General features: G+C 46.8%; 2 protein-coding genes across 4 annotated transcripts; both read left to right on the forward strand.

The window, feature by feature from the left end:
• Positions 1–173: 173 nt before the first annotated feature.
• Positions 174–10,955, forward strand: ca5a (carbonic anhydrase 5a). Of its 3 annotated transcripts, none has more exons than XM_084672084.1 (7): positions 174–446; positions 3,760–3,957; positions 4,396–4,514; positions 5,904–5,999; positions 6,299–6,361; positions 7,441–7,599; positions 7,834–10,955. In XM_084672084.1, exons 2-7 carry the CDS (start codon positions 3,768–3,770, stop codon positions 7,993–7,995), a joined length of 789 nt encoding a protein of 262 aa, XP_084528210.1. In that variant the 5' UTR covers positions 174–446; positions 3,760–3,767; the 3' UTR covers positions 7,996–10,955. The 3 variants fall into 3 exon arrangements, with proteins under 3 accessions (XP_084528210.1, XP_084528208.1, XP_084528209.1); XM_084672082.1 differs by lacking the exon at positions 174–446 and adding an exon at positions 1,571–2,184; XM_084672083.1 differs by lacking the exon at positions 174–446 and adding an exon at positions 2,213–3,625.
• A 4,941-nt stretch (positions 10,956–15,896) lies between these two features.
• slc7a5 (solute carrier family 7 member 5) lies at positions 15,897–27,477 on the forward strand. The gene is made up of 10 exons (XM_084672079.1): positions 15,897–16,703; positions 18,910–19,035; positions 23,421–23,526; positions 24,198–24,242; positions 24,529–24,652; positions 24,949–25,052; positions 25,183–25,279; positions 25,957–26,106; positions 26,890–27,067; positions 27,338–27,477. The coding sequence occupies exons 1-10, from the start codon at positions 16,121–16,123 to the stop codon at positions 27,391–27,393; spliced, it is 1,569 nt and encodes a 522-aa protein (XP_084528205.1). The 5' UTR covers positions 15,897–16,120; the 3' UTR covers positions 27,394–27,477.
• The last annotated feature ends 432 nt before the right edge of the window (positions 27,478–27,909 follow it).

Consider the following 27,909-nt stretch of genomic DNA (forward strand, 5'->3'; position numbering starts at 1 on the left):
AACATTGAAGGGTAAAAACAAAAAAAATACATTTGAGCATCGATTGATTGATTGACTGACTGACTGGCTGATTTACTGACTGACTGACTTACTGACCACCCATTGACCACAGACAGTGGGCAAAATGGGCATCATCAGCCTCTTTCATTGTTGTTCTGTAGCTGAGGACCATAAAGAAGACACCAAGAGACTCATGATGAGACCAATCGTAGTTGGGGTGGCCTTGGGACCAAGCAGATGACCACTGATGAAATAGATCACCTGATCATCAGATACCTAAAGTCATCTAAGAAGTCCTCTGACTCAACCACACAGGGCTGGTGGAGGGGGCAGTCACTGCATTTCTGGCTAAGGTGACTTATATACTGTTAGTTCTGACCAAAATAAAGACAGCTGTAGGTCGACAGTCTATGGCTAGGACTACATCCAGACCTGGAAGAGAGCAGGTGTGTACTAGCTATATATATATAGCCTTTATTGTTTGGTGGGGTGGATGTGGTTTGTGAATCAAAGATGATCTTTCGAAAATGTAAACCTGCTTGTCTTACCTGGGACTTGATGAACGGGACACCTTGTTTCCCAGTTAGTTGCCTGGTGTTTGCAGGATTTAAACTAGATTAGACAGTGAGTTATGTTTTCTTGTGTTCAGGCAGAGGGGAAAGTCCTCATTACAGCAATTACGTTTTGCAGAAAGGAATGTTGACGTTGAACCTGCTGGTTGGCCCGGAACAGCCAGTCATTTTTGAGTGTCCTGCTCACCTTGAGATAAAATGCTTTGTGTGCTCCAACTTGGCGTGGAAAAAACCTAGAACAAATGTTTAGCGGTTAGTGCGTCCTCGACAGGGATTAAAGTCCAGTGCCCAATGACGTCCTCTTGATTGGTCACATGGATGAGCCCATTTACAGTAAATACAACATTCATTGTCGGGGTTATCTGAGTGTAGGTAAAAAAATGAAGCGAGTGATTTGCCAAATTGCTATGCTTCTTCAATGAAAATGTGTGCTTTATGATTATAAGGAAATAAAAGAAGTGTGTCTAGTGCATCTGATGCTGGACATGGGTAGGGTTCATATAAAGCAGGATTCGTAGTGTTGATAACTTTCATGACATCCACAGGTAGTTTATATTGTAACTGTGAAAGGAAATGTGTTGGATTTCAGGAAATATAATACAGGGGTGTATAGGTTTGGTTTGAACATTGTTCTGTCAAAATGTCCTCCTGGTAATGTCAACACTTCATCTTTTTAACACTTTTACTGTGATGGTCAGTCAGTGAACCCTCCCTTTCAAGACTTGTGACCTGCCTCTGGTGTGCTTTGAACGCTTTTTCATTCATCTGAGAAATAAAATATTCGAACGCGTTTTAGGGTTCTCCCGTCTATCCAATCGGGAGCAACACAGACTATAAACGAAGACAAATTACCAAAAATTACAAAATGCCTTCCGATCCTTTCCTATTGTTAAATTGATTGGTATGTCCCCATAGCTCACCCCTACGTAGGCTACGTCTATGTTTGGCTCGCTTCGACGTAATTGTTAAAACGCCCCTCGTTGGATGAAGCTGATTGGCCGAAAACCCGCGACCCACACTCGGCGAGCTCTCCATTTTATAGCTTCACAATATACCTCATAACAACAACTTTACTTAAAAACGTTTTAGTGTATGTGGGAGCCACGGTGCATATTTGAGCAATAATTTGTTGTCTATTTGTTGTGCGATCGAGTACAAATTAGTCATCTACATGTTGGTGGACAGATGAAGACCGGTTTATCTTTTGCTGTCGCTGTGCGTTTTGATGAAAGCCTGCCCACTTTGTGAATACAACCAGTCAACTGAAAGCGAGGAGGCGTTCCAAATGCAACTGACATCGGAGTTGGTCTGAAACCCAACAACGGTGTAGTACTGGGTGTTGGAAAACTGTTATGTAAAGGAAACTTCGGGTGAATGATGCCATAACTGATTGTTTTTAGCTTTAACGTCGTTGTATCGTTGTGACAAGCTTCGAAAAACGTTTTAAGAACCAACATCCAAGGCTCGATCATGGTGATTCTCTCATCGATTGCATCGCCGCTCGCTCGCCAACTGCACAGACGTCTCATCAGGCACACTAGGAGCCAGCGGTTTATGCCAGTGAGAACATGCAGTCTCAGTGCATGTTCGAGCAAATATGTGCTTTCGCAGAGTAAGTTAAGTGTGCAAATTAATGTTGACGTGTATTCAACAATTGTATGAATTTAAACCAGGATGTGCCGCCGCATTCATTTTAGAAAAAAATCCGCTGTCAGTCGACGGAGTAAACTAGCTAAACAGAGTTGAGCTTTTAAAGAGCGTGTCCGAAAGACAGTTAACCTGTGTTTTCTGTTTAGAACACTAGAAACATTTTTTATTACAAGCACATGATGGCTACAATGTCATTTTTATGAAAATCAAAAGGAGCCGAAGCTCTCGTGCTACTGTGTTGTCATGTTAAGCATGTGGAAAGAGTCCTGGAAACAAGGGACTGGATTATTCGCATGGGTGGATTAGGGTCGAGCAGAATTCATATTTATCAAAAACATTGACGTCCAGGTTTTGATTGCAGCTAAGGTCTGCCGCTAAGATGTTGACGTCCTCTACGCCTATTATTGACCGATTTTCAAAAATGTTGAGCTCGCATATAGGGTAAGATGTCAGAATATTTTGCCACATTCCATCTTTTGTTTGTCCTTAACGCCAGGTTCAGAACAAGGTAACATCAAGAATCACGTCCATGCATGTTCTTATCCAACCCTGAAGAATGCTTTTGTACTTGCTCTTATCTGGTTGTGTAGGTTAAGGGTGGGGACTTGTGTCTTTAAACTGCATGCCATTGAGTTGAGTTCACAATATTATCATTTTCTAAATGGATCCATTTGAGACAATAGGCTACATAGTCTGTGCCAAACTGTGATTGACCATGGTTTCGATAGACAGCACACACTGAACGTAGCCTATATGGAGGTTAAATGACATAAGGATAGCCTATAACAGCTTTATCGTAGAGTATAGGTGGACTATGGACACTATCGTGGTGTCACGTTAAGGGATACATCCTGGGACTATGTGTCAAGATGTCATTCACGAACCAATAGCAAATATTAGCAAACACTTCACACTCAGTCAAGCTTTTTCCAGGGAACCAAGTCTATTGGTAATTCAGAATAATTCTGTACGCTTTTTAATTAAAAGCTGTAGGCCAAAACAAAACCATCAGTCACATGCCACATAAGGAAGTCCGCTACATGACTTTTCCATAGTTGGCTATATCCCACAAAGTCATTCAGAACTAGACGAGCGGATCAGTGCCCAGCTGTGGAGTACAGTTGGCGGTCTGCCAATACATTCCGCGCGTCACTTTATAGCCTTCCCACGTCTAACTTATTTTGCAATTTCCTTCGAAAACAGCCTACAAAGGGAAGTATATTTCTCCCTCACTCTTTCCTCCAAGTACTGCTAGCCGAATCACGGATGATATTTTTGTGTAGTCGATAGACTACTTTTTGATCATTTTTTTGTGTGTGAATAAAATCGTCATCTATTTCGATTCGTTATATTGTTATATTACTGTTACAAAATGCAGGGAGCAGCCGAGTACACAATGAAAAGTAGGTGTTTTTAATCGATGTGAATAATTCTTGGTTGTACGATTTTTTTTCTCCTGTTTCTCCTACAGGCTAGTTTCTTTCCTTGAGGTAGCTTGTCGTCATGAACTGGTTGTCTAACATAATCTCTTCTTTAGTGCATCCGATGTGGCAAGGACCCCTTGCCATCCCGGGAGGAGAACGCCAATCTCCAATCGATATCACGGTGCGCAAGAGCATCTTTGACCCGAACCTGAAGCCGTTGATTGCGAAGTATGACCCTAGGACCTGTCAACAGATCTGGAACAACGGCTATTCTTTCCTGGTGGAGTACGACGACACCACCGATAAATCCAGTAAGATGTTTTTCTCCCACTTTTCCTGGACCGTTACTGATTATCAGTGGAATGCCTGCCGGCTGCCACGTGGAAGTCATAACTGATTTGACTGTGTTCTTTTATTGTTACTTCTCATGTGTATTGATCAAAATTATTTAGGCTATAATTTCATGTGAGCATCAATATAAATTCCGCAGTTCATAGGTTTATTTTCAAATTAAGTCGTACTAAAGGAAATTAATTATTGTGAAGTCTTAAAATGCCCAATTTTGGATGGTATTGGCATGTCAGAAACCTCCAGGATCAGTCTACAATAATAAACAATGGGTATTGGAATCAACTTTTTGACAGTGAATCAATGGTTTCATATATGAATGTTTTCAGTCAGAGTTTTGTTGTTGTTTCTATTAGATCATTGTTGTTACATAGTATGACATTATCGTGATAATTGTGCAGCACTTAAAGGGGGTCCCTTGGAAGACCAGTTCCGGCTTTGTCAGTTTCACTTCCACTGGGGGGAGACCAACGCCTGGGGCTCGGAGCACACTGTGGACCGCCGCCTGTTCCCTGCTGAGGTACCGAGCTCAGATCATGTACTTGACAGATTATGTATCTGTCAAGAGAACTTAACAAATACTGATCTCAAAACTGATCTCAGTTCACGGAAGTAGCTGAACAGACTGATTCCAGTGTTACTTCAACTTGGAATAGTTTACACACATGGTCTGATTGTGTTAATGATGTCTATGTTTGGTATTTTACGGTAAGAGAGAGGGCCCTTACTGTTTTACTGTAAGTTAATGTGTCAGTAGGACTTCTGCCTGTGTGTTTATGATGTCCAGTATTGCCTGATAGAGACAATAAATGGATAAGACAATGACAGACTTTGGATAAGGTGTATACCTAGATAAGAAAAGCCTACTGTATTCACTGTCGCAAGGACGTTATGATGGGTATGATGGGTAACGGGGCAGGGGTTTGACAGGGGTGTAGTCGTCCTGTGGAGAAGTGTGGAATATGCTCAGTCCCAGACATACTTGCACGTAATGTTGAGTTTGACAATCACACTGGTGCGTCCCCCTTTACAGACACAGACCGGGTGCTCAGTCCCCTCTGCCTTCTGGGAAGGGTTCTATTTTGGTATTGTTCCGCTCGTCTAAGTTTATGTAAGAGAGGGAACAACAGGGTTTCTGGTCCCTGTAGGGCCTTGACAGGCTGTTTGTCTGGTTCAGCCGGCCCTGCGGGACCACGCCACAGCCTCTTGCTGGCAGGGGGAAGTTCACATTTTTCTTAACTGCTCATTACACAGTATCTTGTGGATGTGTGTGCATGTGCATTGTCACTTGGGTATACGCCCTCTTTAGACAAACACTTTTTACAAGAGGTATTTGGTTTTCAGTGGATTCACATGGGCACGCCCTGGTCCCTGTAGAGACCTGGTCCCTGTAGAGACCTGGTCCCTGTAGAGACCTGGTCCCTGTAGAGACCTGGTCCCTGTAGAGACCTGGTCCCTGTAAAGCCCTGGTCCCTGTAAAGCCCTGGTCCCTGTAGAGACCTAGTCCCTGTAATGCCCTGGTCCCTGTAGAGACCTGGTTCCTGTAGAGAGCCCTGATGATGGAGGCAGCAGCAGCACCGACTGCCAGGCTTGGGCCTTTGTTGAGCTCTCAAACAGGGAGGAACACGGTGAGAGGCTGCATGAGAACCTGCAAGTCAGCAGAGGGTCAGAAAGATAGGGTGTCATGCAACAGAATGGCTCAGTGCGGATGAATGGAAACGGACACCTGTGTTAGGCCTGTGTTGGTGTGGTGGATGGATTATTGGCCAATGGCTTTGAGGCTTAAATGCAAGTAGTGTACTCATACTGTACCCGATTGTGCTAATAATGACAAGGGCTGATGTACAAAGTGTTCACATACTCTGTCTGTTTTTCACTCTTTTTCCTCATTCTTTCTCTGTTTTTCTAGCTTCACTTGGTTCACTGGAACTCTGAAAAATACAGTTTGTTCGAGGAGGCAGTAATGGAAGAGAACGGTCTGGCTGTTATTGGAGTCTTCCTCAAGGTAAAAATACCCTACCCCACATAGCCCTACCCTGGATATTTACTGAACTATCCTACAACAAAGCCCTACCAATTTGTCTACGTCTCAGCTTTCCAGCCCTCAACCTCCCCTCAGCACGCACACACAGGGGACTTGTGTTCGTTTCTACAGCACATTCTCCTGCAGATTAACATTCCATGTCTCACAGTAAATCGAAGATCATACCGAACACAGGCCCACTGTGTGAACATGTAAAGAAGGTTATTAAATAAGTGGTGGATATGGACAAAAGAGGCTTGTTTCCTGATCTTTCTCCTTAGGTGGGAAAGAGACATGAGGGGCTCCAGAAACTAGTGGACGCCCTCCCTGCTGTCAGACACAAGGTGAGAACAAGACCGCAATCCTTTCCTCCAGCCATGTTGGTCTGGGAGGGAGCGGGTTGTGGGATGGGTGTCGGAGGGGTCTGAGAGGCGGAGGGTCTGGGAAGGGTCTAGGAGGGGTCCGTGGGGGGTCTTGGAGGGAGAGAGGTATTGTTAGGGTCTGGGAGGGAGAGAGAGAGCTATGGTTAGGGTCTGGGAGGGAGAGAGAGAGGGGTCTGGGAGGGAGAGAGAGGTCTGGGAGGGAGAGAGGTCTGGTTAAGGTCTGGGAGGGAGAGAGGTCTGGTTAAGGTCTGGGAGGGGAGAGAGGTCTGGTTGGGGTCTGGGAGGGGGAGAGAGGTCTGGGAGGGAGAGAGAGAGGTCTGGTTAAGGTCTGGGAGGGAGGGAGGGAGGGAGGTCTGGGAGGGACAGAGAGAGAGGTCTGGTTAAGGTCTGGGAGGGACAGAGAGAGAGGTCTGGTTAAGGTCTGGGAGGGACAGAGAGAGAGGTCTGGTTAAGGTCTGGGAGGGACAGAGAGAGAGGTCTGGTTAAGGTCTGGGAGGGAGAGAGAGGTCTGGTTAAGGTCTGGGAGGGAGAGAGAGAGGTCTGGTTAGAGTCTGGGAGGGAGGTCTGTTTAGGGTCTGGGAGGGAGGTCTGGTTAGGGTCTGAGAGGGCTGTTGTTCCCACCTCAGCGGGTGTTGGCATGTAGATGTGTGACGTGGGAACTGCTCCTAGATGAGCATCGGGTCGATGCTGGGGAGCGGAGTATAAAGGAGGAGTGGGGTTATCGGCGCTTGGACTGTAAGAGAATAGACTGTCCACCAACACGATGACACAAAAGTACCATGCAGTAACATGAGCTGATCTTGGAACACGTGAGTGTTGGGAACACTCATGATATTTTCCAGGTCTACTTTCATCGCCCCCTTGTGGTGAAATACAACATTACAACCCACCACTGCCAGTCAAGTTGGAACTGTTTAATGTACAACTGTCGATTAGATTTCAGTTTGATAAAGGGATGTTTTAAGTTATGCTAATAGAGGCATTTCATTTGGCATTTTAAACCTGTAACTTGGCTATCTGTACTCCTTCCACCCCTCCAGGACAGTGTGGTGGAGTTCACCAGGTTTGACCCTGCCTGTTTGCTGCCCACAAACATTGATGACTACTGGACCTATGGAGGGTCACTGACCACGCCCCCTCTCACAGAGGCCGTCAGCTGGATCATCATGAAGCAGCACATTGAAGTCAGCCATGACCAGGTGTGTTGTTTCAGTATGGAAAGCTGAGTCATGTAAACTTGCATAACTTGTTTTTACTTAAAATACGATCCCTTGACGCATTCTCTCTCCTTGCCCTCCCCTCTTCTCACTCTCTCTTTCTTTCTTCTTGTCTCTCCCTCCTCTTTTGGTCTCTTTCTTCCTCTCTCTCTTCCTGTGGCTCCCTCCCTCCTCTCTTCATTTGCATTTCTCCCTCTTTCTTCCTCTCGCTGCCAGCTGGCAGTGTTCCGGAGCCTTCTCTTCACCTCAGCGGAGGAGGAAGCCCAGAAGAGCATGGTCAACAACTTCCGGGTGCAGCAACCACTGAAGGGACGGACAGTGCGTTCGTCCTTCTCCCCATTCCTCCAGGGGGCGCCACCTGCGGAGGGAGACTACTGACCCGACACCAGAGTCCCATCTCATCCACCCAAAAGCCCTTCAGCCCATATTGGGGACTTTCAAAGTCTTACCTGGTCTTCAGAAGTCATGCCGTCTGTCATACTGCCTGTCTATCATACTGCCTTGTCTGCCTGGCGATTTGGAGTCAAAGGCCTTGGAACAGTTCATCCCATCTCCTAAGCAACAGAGCTTTCTAGCGGTGGAGGTGGTAAGGTGTGGAGGCCATTTTAAAAGCCTTACTTGGTGCCTGACATGTTATGAAAAGGTTGAATGTTATATTTTTAATCCCTGGTTCTTGGGCAAAAGGGACATTTTATCACAATCTCTGGATGGTTATAGTCAAGCAACTTTTTTCTCTTCCTATCAACAGGCAGACTATGACGTTTTACAATTAAGTGTTGATGTTTAACGATAAGGGATATATTTAGTGGTCAGTCACTATTCATAGCACCCTCTTGTGGACATAACAAAATCAATGTTATACATTTCCATTAACACCATAGCGTTGGTTAAAACACATTAATGGTACAATGCTGAAGAAGATTTGGTTTGTTAAATTCAGTCTGAAGAGAAGTCGCCGTTTTAAATGGGGGTTAGGCTTACCTAAACGACTATTATAAAGAATGTACATCTTCGAATATGTAGCTTAGAGCTGAGAAAGATAATATATGTATACAGTATGGCATCTAGTAGCCTTAGAAGCTGTGCTGATTGTTAATCTTCAGTGCTTTTGCTGGCATAGAAGGGGCCCCAATATACGCACAAGTCATTTGTTTTTGTTTTCTACCGCAAAAAAATATTAGATTTGAAGCATTGTTGATTAAGATCTGTTCTTTTCCTTTTACCTGAGATGGCATTTCTCTGACAGTGCCTTTTAAATGTCCACTGACATGGCCAACCATGCTTTTATGTAATCAATACCTCACTGCATTCTGCACGGCCAAGGCCTACGGGGAGAACGGATATAGGTTGCATCTCAATTCGGAGACATATTTTGCTCCACCTTTGTCTTTTTTCCACTCTGATCTTTTTTACCACTGACCCGATACTCTGGCAGGGGAAAGCACGGGGCATTTCCTCCACTCATTACGCACATGTCTATTCCCTTTGCCCTCTGCTATCACCTCAGTAGTCAGAGAGGAAGGCAACCATGTTGAACGATTGAAACTCACCCCTGATGGCCGTTGCAGGGCCAGCTCCCCTGTCTGCTGCTGCTGCCGAGGCGTCTATCTGAATATCTGGGCCCTCCAGGCCAGAGGTGCAGCCAGCCAGGCCTGTCTGGCGTAGCCTTCTAACTGTAAGGTTGTCAGGCTACACTGCGTCCAATAGAGGTACCAGGGGGAGGGTGGCCTTAGCAGGGTTGGGGGTTAGGATGGTAGATGGACGGGGTTGACACTACCCTGGGACCACCAGTTTGAATCATTTCTACCAAGCTGGATTGACTATTTGAATCACTTCTACCAACCCAAACTGACTGTTTGAATCACATCTACCAAACTGAATCGACTATTCGATTCACTTTTAGCAACCTGGAACTGACTGGTATTAATGCACCGGGGGCATCCTTGAATGCAGTTCCAAACTGTATTGGTGATGAAGCTTTGTGTTCTGTTACTGCCTGTTCAGCATCAACATTGTTCTACTAACCTGTGTCTCCAAACAGGAAAGTGAAGTAGGGAGAGAAAGGAGGAGTGGGGGGGGCGGGGGGGGATGGACAGAATGAGCGACTGTTACTCTAGGGATTTCTCAGTAAAAGGCATGAAGAGCTTTTGTGATCATTAAAACCCAGAAGGAAGCATTGATTGGTTAGTTCTGCCTTCAGGGGGTGGGGTATGTGGTTTGGTCTGGCCTGTGGAGTGAAGGGCAGACCACAGTCTTCTTTGTGATCTTTCTTTAACAATGTTCCTCTCAAAACCAGCCTCCGACAAGGCCCCTGGCTGAATGAGCCACCTGCCCACTCCTCAGCCCCCTGTTGGTCCCCCAGCACCCTTCGGGCCCCACTAGAGGCATGTGACAGTGAAGCTAACTTGCTCTGAACACTGAAACACTGTCTAAACATAGGAGTCTAAACTCACCGTTCCCTGTGTCACATCTCCCTGTCTCACCTCTCTCTACCCTCAACTGTCCCTGTCTTACCTCTCCCTACCCTCACCTCACCTGTGGTGAGAGGGTTAAGGGGCTGATACACCAGTGCTGGATATGGTTGTGAAATTATGCATTTACTGGTTTGAAGTTGGGTGGTTATTTTAGGGTTGCATTTTGGAATATTGCAATTTTCCAATGTACTGTATGGAGAGTGAAATGATTGTCGTGTCCTGTGGTAGATATACTGACTTTATCCGTTGTGTCAAATGTGGTGACTTGTTACATGCCTTTTGAAGTGGCCCTATCCAACCACGAGTATCACAAGTTCCTTTCGTATATGCATTTTCTTCCTAAATGTTTCTTCTCCTAAATAAATTATATTAATAATAATGGAATCTAATAACATTCTAAATCTGATGACGGTAATTTTTTTGTTTGTTCTATGTTTCAGCTGCCGTTACTGAGTGTTTTGAAACGTGTACATAGGTCTCGAGAAAATATGCACACAGAGTGCACCCTATGCATGTTGTACAGGAACAGGCCTGGGCCCTGTTTGATGTGATAGCAGGTGTTGTCCCCATGCTGCAGGCTGTGTTGACCTATGTGGGCTTGTGCTGTAGTACATACTGCTGTTTGTTTAGTCAGTGGGCGTCCACATTCCTGGCCCCTGGGCTGAGAGGCCCTGGGCCCCTATCCCAACACCTGCTCCCTCATTGGCTCAGCCCAGCTGTACAACCAGGAAGTGGAGCTGTTGGGTTCCACAGGGACTGTAACCCTGACAACAACCTCTGCTGACAGGAAATGTATAGTACTGTAGAAGATTTTAAGGACACAATATATGAATAAAATGAAAAAGCAACGAGTGCTCATTTAGAGCTGCCTGTGTGGTTCATTGTGAGAGCTGATGATATAGAGTAAACTGTGTGCAGCTGTGTCAAAGAGGCCAAGAGTCACTGTACACTATAGCTCAGATGCAGTATACTGTATGTTTATTCAAAGCAATCTGTCCAACACATTGAACCCAACCGGGGGGGGGGGGGAGGTGGAAAGATCACAAGTGGACTGAGGAGCTCCAAACCTTTTAATAAGACCTTAGAATCGTGTTTAATCGCCAAGTGGTCACAAACAAGGAATTTACTTTGGTGGACAGGTGCATACAGTGAACATTTGAACATAATGAACAAAATAACAATTTAGAAAATTTACAACAAAACACAATTCTAGGGCTATACAATATAATATATATAAAATACGATAAATAAAATAATTGAGAAAAAATATATACTGAATGTGTTAAAGTGAGAGTGTCAGTTTGGGGCTTTGTTAACTGTAACCACCACCAACCCTCCTTATCTATACTAGCATCTCACCTTAACTAAACCCTGATCCCACCTTAACCCTGATCTCACCTTAACTACTGTATACTCCTATCTGACCATAACCCTCATCCCATTACAGCACTCCCTCCAAACACTGTTGAGTTCTGGGTCCCTGAAAGCCTAGTATTGGACTATGAATTAAGGGTAGAATGGATGAATGGAGAAGTAGATGAGTGGAGGGGTGGATGAAGGAAGGTGTGGTTGAGAATGAGAGGATGGGCAGATGTGAGGTGGAGGGTTTGATGAGAGGACTTTAAAAACAGACTTGTGAGAACCGGAGCTGGGGAACACAGGGTCGTCAGGTCTCAGGGGTTCCAGAGAGTTCTAGGAAAGGTGTATGCAATGTAAACATGCGTTGAGCAAATGGTTCCACAGCGACCCATTGTTCCCTCCCAGCCAGTCCTGGAGACAAGGTCAGGCCCAGGCAGTTAGGCCGAACTGTGAAGTCCCCCCGCCCAACCCGGACCCCCCCACCACACACACACGTCCCCCGCCAGTCCCCCGCCCCAGTGTGCCCCCGACCTGTCTCGACTACTGCTTTGAAGCCCCAGCAGAGCTTGGAATGCCCGGAAACCTGGTTTGAATTTGGTCTCCACCTGATTCAAACAGTCCCTCATTGGTGTTTATTTTGTTTGGCCAAGAGGGAAAGGGAGGATGGAAGAGATGGACGCGTTTGTGTCTATCAAAAGACTGCTAGGTTTCCCATTATTGTGTGAGAAAGTTTCAGATAATTTAGGTTTTGAACTTTGTATGAGAACAAGTAAATGAATGAGGTTAGGGGCATGGACATTGGATGTAGTCCAGTTAGTCCCAATGTCTCCTGTGACCACATTTCTCCTGACTCTGAAGCTAATATTGCAGGGCAGAATGACCACTACACTGATCTGGACCCCTGTATACTCATTCAGACAGAATATGGATCCTGAAAAAATGTACCAACTGATGAGAAATTGGAGGTGGAAGGTGGACACGTATTTGTGATTTAAGGTTTGTGGGTGTAGTTTAAGGTTTGAAGAAGAAGAAGAATTGGATTCATTTCACACAAGTTTGTGGTTCACACACACACACATGCATGCACACCCGGTGTCCTCTGAATGAATCCCCATCCTGTTGTCCTTCCTCCCAGGGGAGCAAAGACCACTGGGCAGCCACATCACCAGTGCCAAGGGACCAAGTCCAAGTTCTCACCCATGTCCTGGCCAGGGACACGGTCAACAGAGCAATCTGTTATACATGTCATTGGGCTATTAGGACACCCAGGTCATCACAAGGAGAATATGCAAACTCCATGCAAAAGGACCGGGAGACACCGACAGGCCCTGAGTGAGAATCGAACCCAAAACATTATGGCTGCGAAGCGGCAGTACAAGGCAGAGGGCCACCGTTCCACACGAGGGGTTATAGAATTAGGTCTCGGTTCAAGTTGATGGAGCCTGATGTGTTAGTTTAGTTTCAGACTCTTCTTTCCTCATATTCATGATCCGAAGGCTGAACAGATGGATCAGCACATGAGACTGGATACGTGTCGACCTAGATCGAGTTCAGCTCAGCAATAAAACATGAGGTACTCTGTTGAAAGGGCCTCTTCGATGAGGACAAGGCTGCTGGTCCTTATTGGGGAGAGGCTGGGACCTGAGGCTGTACAGGAGGCCAGAGGACTGACCGTACGCTCCGGGACGCACTGAGGCTCATGAAGATGAAAGGAAAAGTCTCATTAAAACTCCTTTCTCATCTTATTGTTCCAAGTTTGAAGGAGGTAATTTTAGAACAACAACGGAACAACCCCCACGTTCCACAGCTCCAGGGGATGTAAACAGGATCTTCAGCTTTGGGACGGTCTCTGAACTCCAGCTGGACTCTCTCTCCTCCTGCTCTTCTCCCTCCTCATTCATCTCCCCTCCTCTCCTATACCCCTAGAGTCAGCCTAAAATATTACTAGTCTTTCGAATGGTTCTTCCTGGGTTCCAATAGACAGGACTTTGAGAGAGAAAAAAGCATGCTTGTGTGTGATGTGTATTTGGCCCCAACCTTTTTTGGCAGTTTTATTCAAATGTTCTGTAGTGTTCAGAAGAACGGACACCATCACAAAGGCCTGCCATCACAGCACAGGGGACCATCACAAAGACATGTACACATGGTAGAAGCTCCCCACCCACTAAAGCAACAGTCTTCTGCACCACCGTTTGGATACAGCAGACACTGGAGGCCCTATTGCACCACAGTCAGACCGACACCTAATCCTCAACACTTCTCCCAGCTCCAGAACAAAAACGACTGTGAATTCCTTCATAAGTATTTGACTCTTGGCTCCCTGTGCTCGAGTAGCAGGACAGGCATCCAGACCCCCTCTAGGCGATAAGGTTTTTCTGTGTAAGCCCAGCGGTGTGCTGACATCCTTCCCGGCAGCTCCCGCTGGCTGGCCCTCCATGGGCTCCGCTCATAGGCCTCTGGTTTGTTATCTCTGCCCGGTGAGGTTGCCTCCATCCTGGGATGGTGTTGGCCCAGGTTAGCCCTGCCCTGAATCAGCTGTGGTCAGGGAGGCAGGCAGGCCTTTGCATCACTGCAGACCTTGGCTCAACCACCTCTCCACCTGGAGAGTGATGATTCTTACCATGCTGGAGAGAGTTTACTGTGATGATTCTAACCGTGCTGGAGAGAGGTTACTGTGATGATTCTAACCGTGCCGGAGAGAGGTTACTGTGATGATTCTAACCGTGCTGGAGAGAGGTTACTGTGATGATTCTAAACATGTTGGAGAGATGTTGCTGTGACTGTGGTGATTATAACCATGCAGACAAGTGGTTACTGTGACTGTGATGATTACAACCATACTGGAGAGATGTTACTGTGACAGTGATGATTCATGCCACGCTGGAAAGAGCGATTACTGTGATTACTCTAACTATGCAGGAGAGAATACTGTAACGATTCTAAACATATTGGAGAGACGTTGTTGTGACTGGTGATTATAACCATACTGGAGAGATACTGTGATGAAGATTACACTGTTGTGTACCTTTTGTTTTGTCTACTCCCTATACCCATAGGGGGTTAAAAGTGTAGAAGAAAAAAAGAAGAAAAAACTAATGCAAGGTACAAGGTACAGCATATCACATGCTTAATCTGAGAATATATAAAAGAGCAAATGAAATGAACTTGAATGAAAAGTTCAATCGTATTTTCCAGGCCTTGTTACTAAATCCTGGTTCCAAATACATGAGAAATGTCTGTCTTCCAGGACGTGGGACCAAGACATCTACTAGATGTGTTCCCAAGGTTCCCTGTTGTTGCCTGGGAATGTTATTTAAGCAGAAACACCACAACTCAGACCTTGAGTGGAAGATAAGCCTAAAACTATAACCTTGCATTATTCACTGTGTCATTTTTAGCCCCAATATCTCTGTAGACCTTAACGGTAACTTTGGCTGCCATTCTTCCACCGTAGCAACTTTATCTACAGACAGGAAATTGTATCTGTCGCTATCATCTGTGTGCGTACGTTCATGTGAGTGTTCAGGTGTGTGTGTGTGTGAGTGTGTGTGTGTGCCGGAGCAGGTCATAGTGGTCCCAGAGGGTCCCAGACAGAGGAATGTCAGGCAGGCCTTGTCGGGACAGGGGATAAGGATGTGCATCCCTGCTGAGCTCTCCCACATGGAAATGATTCCCCCCTGCTGCTCTGAACCCAGTCACCTCTCTCCGCCCCCCCCCCCTCCCCACTCCCATCCCACACTACTCCCTGGTCAATAAATCCACACCCCTCTTTCTCGCTGGTCAATAAAGCCACACCCCTCCTCTACCTGGTCAATATAGCCACCTCCCCTTTGCTTCCTGGTCAATGTAGCCAACTCCCCTCCACTCCCTAGTCCTTGTAGCCAAAAAAAATGTTTTTTTTGTGCCCCCCTCTGAATGGCGCCCTAAGCAACCGCCTATACCACCTGTAGGAAAGACCGCCCCTGCCATTCCCCTTCACACCTTGGTTAATTAAGCCACGCACTGTCACATCCAACGGCCCTTTGCTTCCTGGCCAAGCTACTGAGTCAGGTGGCTGAGCAGTTAGAGCGTTGGGCTAGTAATCTGAAGGTTGCCAGTTCGAGTCCTTGGGCAAGGTACTTGCCTCGGGGAGAATGTCCCTGTACTCACTGTAAGTCGTCTGCTCAATGACTACATTTACTGTCAGTTTTTAAAGAGGTCATTAAGTGTCAGTTTATTTTCAGACACTGGGAAAATTGTTTCAACAAGTTTCAGCAAGAAAATTTGAATAGTTATTAATGCAATCCCTGGCAGCCAGTCCGGTTGCTTGGACCCATTTAGGGGCATTTCATCCTTGCCTAGAAGCCTCTGTCAATCGCTAGAGGGCGTTCCTGAGTTTCTTAACGGCGCATCACGTTCAGCAGATGATGACGAGGAAGGCTGGCCTACACTACACCCAGGAGAACTATTGGGCAAATTCTCTAATCCTTTGTACACAGAGGCAGAGTTGCTGTGACACAGTGGAAAGCACGCTTGTCTGAGTCTGCAGCGAGCCAGCATCTTAGCGTGTCCTCGTGTTCCAGTAACCAAGCCTACGGACCAGTCTCAAACTGTAGCATCATTGTCGTTGAAAACACATTTTAAAGGGAGAGCGAATAAAGCGGAAAGCGTTGTCCCCACAGGAGCGAGAAATGTCTAGTTTAAAGAAAAGAAATTCGAATTCGTCCGCCGACCGCGATGAGGAAGACAAGCAGGTGACGGAGAAGATGCTCTCCCCAAGCGGAGGGGAGAACGGGAACACAAACCGGACCGGTGCCCCGGCAAACGGGGAAAAGGAGGTTGGCAACATTGAAGGAGAGGAGACAGTAGTTCTACAGAGAACCATCACACTAGTTAACGGCGTTGCCATCATCGTGGGTACCATCATCGGGTCGGGCATTTTCGTGACCCCCACTGGAGTGATCAAAGAGGCAGGATCCGTTGGTCTGTCACTGGTCATTTGGACTGTCTGTGGGGTGTTCTCGACCATCGGTGCCTTGTGCTATGCCGAGCTGGGAACAACTATCTCAAAGTCAGGAGGGGACTATGCGTATATACTTGAGGTTTACGGGTCTTTGCCTGCTTTCCTCAAATTGTGGATCGAATTGCTTATCATACGGCCATCCTCACAATACATTGTAGCTTATGTCTTTGCTACCTACCTCCTCAAACCCATCTTTCCGGACTGCCCAGTGCCCGAGACAGGAGCGAAGTTAATCGCCTGTCTTTGTATCCGTAAGTAACCTAAAACTGACCAAAACTGTAGCCTAACATCTAGTAGACCAAGTCAAGGAAGTCAATCAGCAGAACCATGCTTCTTTATGACATGCCCTCTTCCTGTTACATCAGTGTTGTAAGTGCGGGTAAACCAAAGTGTGAACCAGTTTTTTTTCTTAAGCCTACTCACTTCGCTTCGCTACGCTACGCCAGGCTCCCGTGTAAGATTTAAGGAAAGCTAAATGTTGGTTCACGGAACAAATGCCGCTGCGGCTGGGTGTGGGCATCAATTCGAATGTGGCCTACTGTTGAAAAAATGCAGCGTTATTTCATCATCCTCAGCCTGTAGTATCCTGAAGTGCGCGCTCAGTAATACGCACCATCCACGTGTCATAGCCTATTCTATTGTTTCTACTGCATGTCTATAAAATTGAGGATGATAACAATTAATAACTAACTAGATATATGATCATATATCATATATTTTATAAGATAATACAGTACAGTATCTTACGGTCTAAGTGGTCTAAGGGTTGAAAATCAATCAGACGCGAAACGAGCGGAGTCAAAGCACCAGAACTCTGTCTTGACACTTGTTAATTAAAAGGGTAAATGTCAACAAACTCTTGTCACAAATACTTTCTTTGTATAATAATAATTGTTGATGCTACCTATTTATATATAAAATAATTTGTTTTGTGTTTTAAACACTTCCACAGACCTAATCCACAGGTTGAGATAGGGAGGGCTAAACTACTCACACAAACAAACTGGCCAACCGAAGGCGTGTGTTGTGCTGTCAGATTGGAGTTTAGCCTGTTAGGATTACGCCTGGATTAGTTTTAGCTCCGGCTAATTGGCGAACATATCAAAAACAGTCTGAGATTGTGTATGTGGTTGGGCATTTGTGAACTGTTTTCTCTCTGCTAAACCTCTGTCTCTTTGATAAACTGGCGCTCCCATTCACCCCATGCAGTTTGGAGGAAGGGGGGGGGGGGGGGGGGTTGCCCGATGAGGATAAAGGAATGTGTTTGTGAGAAAGGGAGAGAGAGAGAAATAAATACTGTGTATGTGAGCAAGACAAAGAAAGTTAGAGAGAGAAGTAGATACTAAGTGTATGTGCAGTTTTGAAAGGAAGACAGACATTGTGTGTGTGAGTGTACCTGTTAGCATTGGTGTCTTTGTACTACCGCTAGTCTGAACCCATAATCCCCATTTTCACCGAGGGCCTAATCCCATGTGGGACCGCTTGATAGAGATACAAACTATGGATGACTCTGCAGGTGTTGTGCCACAGTCTGCCTTAGACTGTGTGTATGCGCATGAGTGTGTGTGAGTGATTGTTACAGTGACCTATTTCATTGATGTGAGTTATTAGTTCGAGGCCATGTTGTAGGGTTTGAGTTTCACAATCATCATTTAGGATCGAGAGAGAGAGAGAGAGAGAGAGAGAGAGAGAGAGAGAGAGAGAGAGAGAGAGAGAGAGAGAGAGAGAGAGAGAGAGAGAGAGAGAGAGAGAGAGAGAGAGAGAGAGAGAGAGAGAGAGAGAGAGAGAGAGAGAGAGAGAGAGAGAGAGAGAGAGAGAGAGAGAGAGAGAGAGAGAGAGAGAGAGAGAGAGAGAGAGAGAGAGAGAGAGAGAGAGAGACAGAGAGACACAGAGAGACACAGAGAGAGGCTTGTTTGGGTGATCCCCATTTATGTTCTTCACACTCGTCTGTCTACATACACATGTGTGTTTGTGTATATAGGTGTTTTTGTGTTAATTTTTATGCATGTGTGTTGGTGGTTCCAGACTGTCTGTGAGGGAGAGAATACAGTACAGAGAGAGTCTTTGTGCTGTGATCTCTCAGGGCTGGTCAGACCTCTATTGTTGCCTGATTTACAGATTATGCTGCTTTGAAGTGGAGGCTTGTTAATCACTCTTAATGGGGTGGCTGGTTACTCTGGTGTAAGGCTGACTGGCTGGCTACTCTGGCGAGGGCAAACTAGCTGAGGTGCTGAAGTGCGGCTGTACTGGGCTAGTTGTACTGTACCTTCTGTGTGGAACTCTGTGTTCTCTGTAATCGTGAGCAGGTTTGGAGGGAGTATCCATTCACAACTGGTTGTCTTCTCAGGAATGACAGAAGCAACCATGTAACACAGACAGACAAGCATCGCTCCACTCATTTTAAACAGAGGTCAGTCAGCGACTAACATGTACCCCCCCCCCCTGTCTCTCTACCAGTGCTGCTGACAGCGGTGAACTGCTACAGTGTGAAGGCCGCCACCAGGGTCCAGGACGCCTTTGCTGCTGCCAAACTGCTCGCCCTCGGCCTCATCATCGTCATCGGCTTTGTGCAGATCGGCAAAGGTATGGCCTCTCCATCACCACCCCCTCTCTTCCTCCTCTCTCCCGCCTCTCCCTCTCTCTCTTCATCCTCTCTCTTCATCATCACTCGCAGACATCAGGGTATGGGAGTTGCTCGGCATCCGATTGCAGAGCAAGAGGTCTCACGTTCCATTCCACCTATGTATTTGATCAATTGGAGTGATGTATAATTGGAATTGGAATGATTGGAATTATTACAACATTCATTTGTACGTCACTCTCTCTTCTCTTTGCTAATCCGAGAACTCCAATACAACGTGTGCACCTGCCTATTGTAGAAGTACACCATCAAGTCAGAATACTGCTTGTCCTTAGAGGGCTGGCGTGACACCAGCGGTGACACCAGCCACTCAAAGACACCGTCACGGCCTAGTAAGCTCACTACAGCACGAGCAGATACAGAGCATGAGGAATAGGGCACTATAGTCCTCCTGTAGGACAAACCAGAGAAAAAACTTATGTACCCTTTTTTATTACTGATTGACAACAAGAAATATCATTTGTTGATAATAAATAGCTCAGTTTCCTTATTATTTTCACATCAAAACAGAGGCCGGGTTTCTCTGAGCATCAATCAGTACAGTGCAGGAAGGACTATGGGATACACTTAAGACCAGCCGCATTCACACACACCCACATACACACACAAACACACACACACACTCTCTCCTATTGTATTTGCTTCACAAATGGATAAAGGAGGGCAAAGTACAGGTCTGGTGCACTTGTATCCAAATTCTGGGGCGAACACAGATCCTTTCATCAGATTATGCTCATTAGCCTCAGTAGATATTACTGAGGGTTCCTGTTCAATTGTGCCCCAATCCTGGTCCAATTAAGGTGTGTGAGAGTTGCCAATAAGCAGAACAGAACAATCTTGGGGAATCAAAACACTGTTTCATTGTGCTGTACAGGGACAGGAGAGGAGTGGAGTGGAAAGGGGAGGAGAGGAAAGGAGTGAAGAGGGGAAAGGGGGAGAAGAGCGAAAAGGACAGGAGAGGAGAGGCAGTCATTATGGAGAAAGCGAAAGCCTGTAGGGCTAAGACTCTTTTCAGGCTGTCTTAGTAGGCCACCAACAAGCAAGTCTCCAGACTGACTTATTGCTACATGGCTCGGCTCCTTACGTAACGTTATGTAACGACACATGCCTTGTGTCCTTCAAATTAGTCTGAAGGTGCCCTTCCTGGTAGTGACCTGTTGTAAACTGGGCCGGACATTGACTAGGCTACATGACTCAAGGTTTCAGCTGCACGGCGAGAGAGAGGCGTCCACTGAGGTTGATGTCCGGACAAGGAAGCAGGCAGGCAGGCACAGGGGAGTGCAAAAAAACAAATTTCAAGTTAAAAATCAAGTCTACAGGCATGTTCATACTGCATACAACAGTTACTGTAATGTTTGTGTGCGTGCCATGGTTTAAGTATCTCTCCTCCAGGGTCCTGGCCAGGGTGGGGTCACTTTAGTGACAGTTAGAGATAAGCGTAAGCATGACAGCCAGTTATTTGCTGTTGCCCAGTCCTGCGCGCACACACACACACACACGCATGCACCTATGCAGACCCTGTCTGCCTCTCACCTGGGATCAGAGAACTCACACAAGTCTGACAGGACTAGGTTGGTGTGAGCGAACTCCTAACAGTGAATCCTGCTGAATATTGATACAAATGTAGAAGAAGTGTCTATATGTGTTTACTAGGACTCAGATCTGAGGTGAGTTAAGTGCCCACCAACCCAGTCAGACAGAGTAGGTCTTTCTCACTGGAGAGGGCATAGCACCTGCTTCCCAGCTCCTCCTGGAAGACAGGAAGTTATAACTGGCAGACAGGAAGCTCTTCCTGGCAGGCAGGGTGTAGGGATGAAGTCTACTGGGTCAGGCCTTCATTAGGCTGCTCCAGATTAATGACAGCAGGCTTGTTGCACAGTAATCTGATTAAACCAATAATCCAGCGGTCTTTCAATCAAAAGCTGTTGTTGTTTGTCTCTGGGCAGCTAGTGTCCATTGATGCCATTCCCTCTCTCTGTTTCTCCCTCTCTCTTTCTACCTCTGTCTCCTTTTCTGTCTCTGCATCTCTTTCTCTACCTCTGTAAAATAGTCTGTCTCTCTTTTCTTTCTCATTTCCTTTTATCTCCCTTTCTCCTTTTCCGTGTCTTTCTGTCTCTGTCTAACAATCTTTTAAATCTTTTGACCTCTCTCTGTCTCTCTCCCTCTCGTCCTGTCTGTCTTTCTAAGGCGTGTAAGTTCCTCTGGGTCTCCGTTGAGGCTGCAGACTGAGCTTGGTTTGTAATGGGATCTCATAATGGTTTATTTACAGCAGGGACCCAAACACACACACACACACACTTAAGATCAAAACACACAAACACACATGAACAGACTTACACACAAACTCAATCCACCCCCCCACCCTCCACCCCCCCCACACCTCCGTGACCAATCAAAGCGCAGTGGGCTGTGTCTACCTGTACTGTGCCTCCTCAACCCCCTCGCAGCCACGCCTACTTCCAGATACCGGTTTGTCAGGTCGCCTGACCAGACGTTTACTGGATATCACACAACTCTCAGTAGTTCCCTCCTTCACAAGAAGTTCCTTGACAATCTAGGTTAGAATCACCATGGCAATAACCTGTTGTATTTGACAGAGATTATCTCGTTCAATGCTGAGGCAGAGATGTCATCAACCTCCCTCCTGATTGGCTTTCATGCCTTTCATCTGAATGAACAATGAGTACTAATGTGTGGGACAGAACAGCAGAGCCCATTTATAGACTGTACATACTGTATAGCTGGACAGCGTACCTTCTCAGCAACTTTTGTACACTAATAGAATGGCCACGCACACACACATACACACACACAAACACACACACAACACATCTGTTCATTTATCAGTATAATCCATTCATCAAGGCACATATTCCATCATTAGTGCATGTATAATGTGTGTGTCTCTGTGTATGTGTGTGTTTCTGTGTATGTGTGTGTGTGAGTTCAGCTAGAATATCCCCCAGCCCCCTGCCTGAAACTGGTGCCACAGGTCCAGTCATGTGACCAGCTGACCACCAGCCCCCAGTGAGGCATGACTGGGGGTTGGAGCTCACATGATGCCCCTCTCTGGGGCACTCCAGCACTATAACACAACACCACCGCAACACACCAACACAGCACCACCGCAACACACCAACACAGCACCACTGCAACATACCAACACAACACCACTGCAACATACCAACACAACACCACCGCAACATACTAACACAACACCACCACAACATACCAACACAACACCACCGCAACATACAAACACAACACCACCACAACATACCAACACCAAACAACAACATGCAACGCCACAAAACTGGAACAACACTACAAACGACAACACCACAACAAAGTACAGCACTGCAACACCATAACAATACAACTAGCACACCTTCCACCCTGCTGGGCCCCACCTGTCATGAAGTGTGTGTGTGTGTGTGTAAAGGGTTGATTGTGTGTGTACAAATAGGCGTCCTGGCGGGGTATGCATGTGCATGTGTGCAGGCATGCATGCTTGTGTGTTTGCGTGTGTGCATACATGCATTCATGTGTGTGTGTGTGTTTATGGTGCAGCAGGGTCACAGTGGTCCATTGTCCGTCAGAGGGTGGGGTTGGGGGTGGTTGTGTGGATGGTGTTTCTCACGGCCCAGTGCAGGCAGGGGGCCTCTGTCTGTACCAACACCCTGGATCTGTTGGTTTAGGGTCTGTCTGGTGTCCTGAGGCCCAGCCCAGCCCAGCCGGCAGTCTGCCACGCCTGGAATGCAACCTGCGTCCCGGGTGTCTCCCCTCAGGCCTCTTCCAGAAGCTTCCTACAGATTTTTTATTAAAACCTACGGGTCGCCTTCCAGACCCCCAGCCCAGACTCTACCCCAGAACCCAGACCGGTGCTCCCCGAGCAGGGTGTTTTAGTCTGGAATACCTCCATCTTTGATGATTATAGGGGATTTGGTTAGGAGCACCCCCCCCCCCCCCCCCATCGCCCTTTGATTCCCTTGCCTTTTAATGTGGCTCAGAGTAAGCTGTGGTATTCTGTCTGGGGGGGGAGGGCTTGATATTGTCTGGACCCTTGGCCCCCTCCTCCTCTCCTCCACACGTCCTCGCCTCCTCTCCTCATCACCTCTCCTCCCCCACCTCTCCTTTTTCATATCTTCACCTCCTTTCCAACCCCGCTCCCCCTTCCTCCTTCCTTCTACAGGGATGAGTATAGCTCTGTTGTGAAATAAACACATTATTTATTCTTTCTTCAGACTGATGTAGAGCTGGTGCCACTGGTGGTGATGCTGGGATGCTGGGATTAACCACATACTGTTGTCTCTCCTCATCTTTGTAGGTGACACAGTCTACCTCCTACCAGAGAATTCTTTCAAGGGTTCGAAGTCAGACTTTGGGAACATCGGCCTGGCGTTGTACAGTGGCCTTTTTGCCTATGGAGGCTGGTAAGTCCAAGGGGCTGGGGCGCGGGCTTGGACTGGGAATAGTAGTGCTACGCTTGTCTGGAGAAAAACCCTGCACCTTAACTGACTTCCAGAGTTCCTTTGTCCCCCTCCTGGTATGTGTGGGTCTGGACACAGTGGGGTACTGTCATGTCAGCCAGTAATCTGACCGTAAACCCCAGTTTAGCTGGCCTGGAGAATTAAGACCACTATTACAAGAATGAATAAGTTGTGGCCTACCTGCTAATCCCCCTCCTTCTCTCTGCCATCCTGTCCAACACCTCGCTCTCTGTCTCCACTGACTCACTGATTTACATGCAAACAATTCTCTCTCGTCCACACGTTTACTCACTCATTCACTCCCTCTGTGACATGCTTGCGTGTAAAAAGGGCTATACAAATAAATCTGATTTGATTCTCTTCTAACTCATTCAGCCCCTCTCTTTCTTTCTTTCTTTCTTTCTTTCTCTCTCTCTCTCCTACCTCCTCTGTTTTGCTCTAGAAATATAGCATGTAGTTCTTACATTCCGGTAGGCTTCTTGGCTGTGCTGGGTACCTCATACTGGACCACTGTTAGCCAAGCTCACCCTGAGCTTGCTCCTGTTTGCTAAATAATTGTTTGCTTTTCACCTGTGTGTGCGAGAAAGATAACCCACATCTCGTATCCCCTACAGGAACTATTTGAATTTTGTCACTGAGGAAATGATTGAGCCTTACAAGTAAGGGTTGACACACTTTTACATATAATATTATTAAAGCAGCCATAACTGCAATGACTGGACATATTGAAAGAGACCATTTATTCACCTGTGACCACCCATTTTTAATTTGATAAATGATTCATGTTCCAAATGATTCCTGTTTAAAATGATTCATGTTTAATTTTCCTTTTTTTTCATATTTCAATTTGTTCATTTTCGTCCATTTTTGTTCATCAATGGTTCATGTTTAAATTGATTCATGTTAGTATTGATTCATATTCCTAATGATTCATGTTCCTCATAGGAACCTGCCTCGGGCCATCATCATCTCACTGCCCATTGTCACAGTAGTGTACGTGCTCACCAACCTGGCCTACTTCACCACGCTCAGCCCCGAAGACATGCTAAGCTCAGAGGCCGTGGCTGTGGTGAGTCACCTGTATACTCATATACTACACAGACTGTCCTGTTTACTCATATACTACACACTCTGCCCTGTTTACTCAAATACCACACACTCTGCCCGGTATACTCAAATACTACACACATTGCCCTGTATACTCAAATACTACACACTCTGCCCTGCAAACTCATATGCTGCACACACTACCCTGTATATGAATATACTGCATACTTTTCCCACTCTTCCTTATAGACTTACTACTACTACATACCAGCCTATTTTAGCAGACACTGTATGTGTATATGTGTGTGTCTCTCTCAGGACTTTGGGAACTACCACTTGGGCTACATGGCTTGGATCATCCCTGTGTTTGTGGGCCTGTCCTGTTTTGGCTCCGTCAATGGCTCCCTCTTCACCTCATCCAGGTAGCAAACACACACACACACACACACATATATACGCATACTGTATACCCCTTCACTCACACACAAACATGTACACCGAATAACGACCTTTCTCTCTTTCCCCTTCTCCCCCTCTCCTTCACGATTCCAGGTTGTTCTTTGTGGGCTCCAGGGAGGGTCACCTACCCAGTCTGCTGTCCATGATCCACCCCACCCTGCTGACCCCCCTCCCCTCCCTCCTCTTCACAGTACGTACCTCCTTGTTAGACCTTCCTCCTCTCTCATACCTGGTTGACAGGACTGGTCACCTGGTTGAGAGGACTCGTCACCACAAGGCCATTCACACGCTATTATGAGACTGTACATTTAAAACTGAACACACATCCTCCCTCCTTTTTGCCTCTTTTGGGGCTAAACTCAGAAGGTTTCAAGGAGGCACAAACGCTCTTTTGGATCAAATACATGAGTTTTATTAAAGCATAAAGCAGAATTGACAATGGGTACGCAAATGAACAGAAAGAGGCAGAGTGGTAAAAAGGGCCCAGAGCAAACGAAGGGATCATTTTATACAGTCCAAGAACCCCCCGCCAAACGTTTGTTCCGCCATCCAGACAGAAATATCACATATTGCTCAATTTGCCAGTGTTGCGTTTCCTAAAAAGGGGCCTGTGTTATGTGAGCCCCCGGGGACTAAGAGAAGTTGTTTTCAGGTTTGGTGTCAGATGGGTGTGGGCTAAAGGTCACTTCCTGGTCCTATGTCTAGGAATTGTCATCAGAAAGACAAGACTTCTATGTGACAACTCATGCATGATGTTTGGGTTTTACTGAATGAATATCAGTCAGTTTCTCCACCACACCTCTCTCTTTCCTCCCTACTCTCTCTCTCTCTCTCTCTCTCTCTCTCTCTCTCACTCTCTCTCTCTAGTGTGTCATGACTCTGCTGTACGCGTTCTCCAACGACATCTTCTCAGTCATCAACTTCTTCAGCTTCTTCAACTGGCTCTGCATCGCTATGGCGATCATCGGCATGATGTGGCTGCGCTACAAGAAGCCTGAGCTGGAGCGACCAATCAAGGTGGGTAGAGCGTCCCAGGGCTCTGCCTCAGTAGAGCAGCCCTGGCTCCAGTAGAGCGGCCCAGGCCTCTGCCTCAGTAGAGCAGCCCTGGCTCCAGTAGAGCGGACCAGGGCTCTGCCTCAGTAGAGCAGCCCTGGCTCCAGTAGAGCGGCCCAGGGCTCTGCCTCAGTAGAGCAGCCCTGGCTCCAGTAGAGCGGCCCAGGGCTCTGCCTCAGTAGAGCAGCCCTGGCTCCAGTAGAGCGGCCCAGGGCTCTGCCTCAGTAGAGCAGCCCTGGCTCCAGTAGAGCGGCCCAGGGCTCTGCCTCAGTAGTTTGCACTCGGTCAGCCGGCTGTACACTGGCCCTTTGTGCGACTGTGGGACAGGGAGACCTACTCGTGCCCCCAAATGGAGCCATAAAGGCTGACAGCCGAGTCCTCCCTCTGGCCTGGTTGACATTGTCAGCGATGTGCTAATGAGGTGCAGGGCACTGAAGTGAAATGGGCTAAATCTATTTATCTAGCACAGATACATGTGCTGAGTGCCTGTGTGGGGATGGAAGGGTGTAGGGGGCGTGTGCATGTTGGGCTGGAGGGTGTTTGTCTGTCTGGGTTGTGTTTGGCATGCATTTGCTTGTGTTCAGGGGGATTGTGTGTCTTTTTTAGGGGTGTGTGTGGGTTGTTGGGGGGTTGTATGTGTGTATGGGTGAACTATGAATGATCTGTTCTTTCCCTTCTTAATCATCACAACAGCTGAACATCGACTTAATCTAAATGAGTGCATAACTTAATGTCTCTGGCATTCAGGTGAACATCTTGCTGCCCATCAGCTTCGTGTTGGCCTGCCTCTTCCTTATTGTGGTGTCAATCTGGAAGACGCCCCGGGAGTGTGCCATTGGTTTTGGCATCATCGCCACCGGTGTGCCTGTCTACTACTTTGGCGTGTGGTGGCAGAGCAAGCCCAAGTGGCTTCTCCAGGCTATATGTAAGTCCCCCCAGCTTGTTTACCGCTAGCTTCCTGCTGTTTTAGTGCTGGTTTTCTATTAGCTCATCATGCAAGTTTAACGTTAGCTCATAGTTAGTTTTCTGTTAGCTCATTGCTAGTTTACTATTAGCTCCCTGCTAGTTGACTCGTTGAAATGTCCTGGATTGAACAGTCTAGTTTCCTTTCTGGGTGTAAATGAGCTGAAAAATGTATGTATTGAATGAAATGTTGGTTCATTTTCTTACTACATGTGTATGTGCGTCTTTCCAGTCTCAACCACTGCACTGTTTCAGAAGATGATGGAGGTCGTGCCGCAAGAATCTTGAAGACGATCAGAGGCTAACCCTTAAATGGCCACCGCTCCCTCCCACCCCGCCCCAGTCCCAGCTCCTACACCAGACACCCCCCCACCCCAGTCCCAGCTCCTACACCAGACACCCCCCCACCCCAGTCCCAGCTCCTACACCAGACACCCCCCCACCCCAGACCCAGCTCCTACCCGTAGACACACCCTATAGCCTGTTCCTCATGTGTCTCTTCATGAAAATCTCTAGCTCTCTTTCTTATAGTCAATCGTATTGTTACAGTGTTCGAGTGAAGGAGAGCCATGCTGTTAGCCATACCTCACCGCCCCCGCCCTCCTACTACAGACCCAGCAGGGCACCCTCCAACAACTGGGGTCGTCTAATTTTGGAATATTCCCATGTCCAGTGCAAAGATTCTGTGGCTAGTGGACTGTGTGTAATGAATTGACTTGTTGGATTGTTACATTAATTTGCTTTTTTTGTTTGTTTGTTTTATACTTCATACGCAATCCAGCTATCAACTGAAAAGTATTTAAA

The sequence above is a fragment of the Hypomesus nipponensis genome, chromosome 14, assembly GCF_054491055.1.
Source record: "Hypomesus nipponensis isolate SF chromosome 14, ASM5449105v1, whole genome shotgun sequence".
NCBI lineage: Eukaryota > Metazoa > Chordata > Actinopteri > Osmeriformes > Osmeridae > Hypomesus > Hypomesus nipponensis.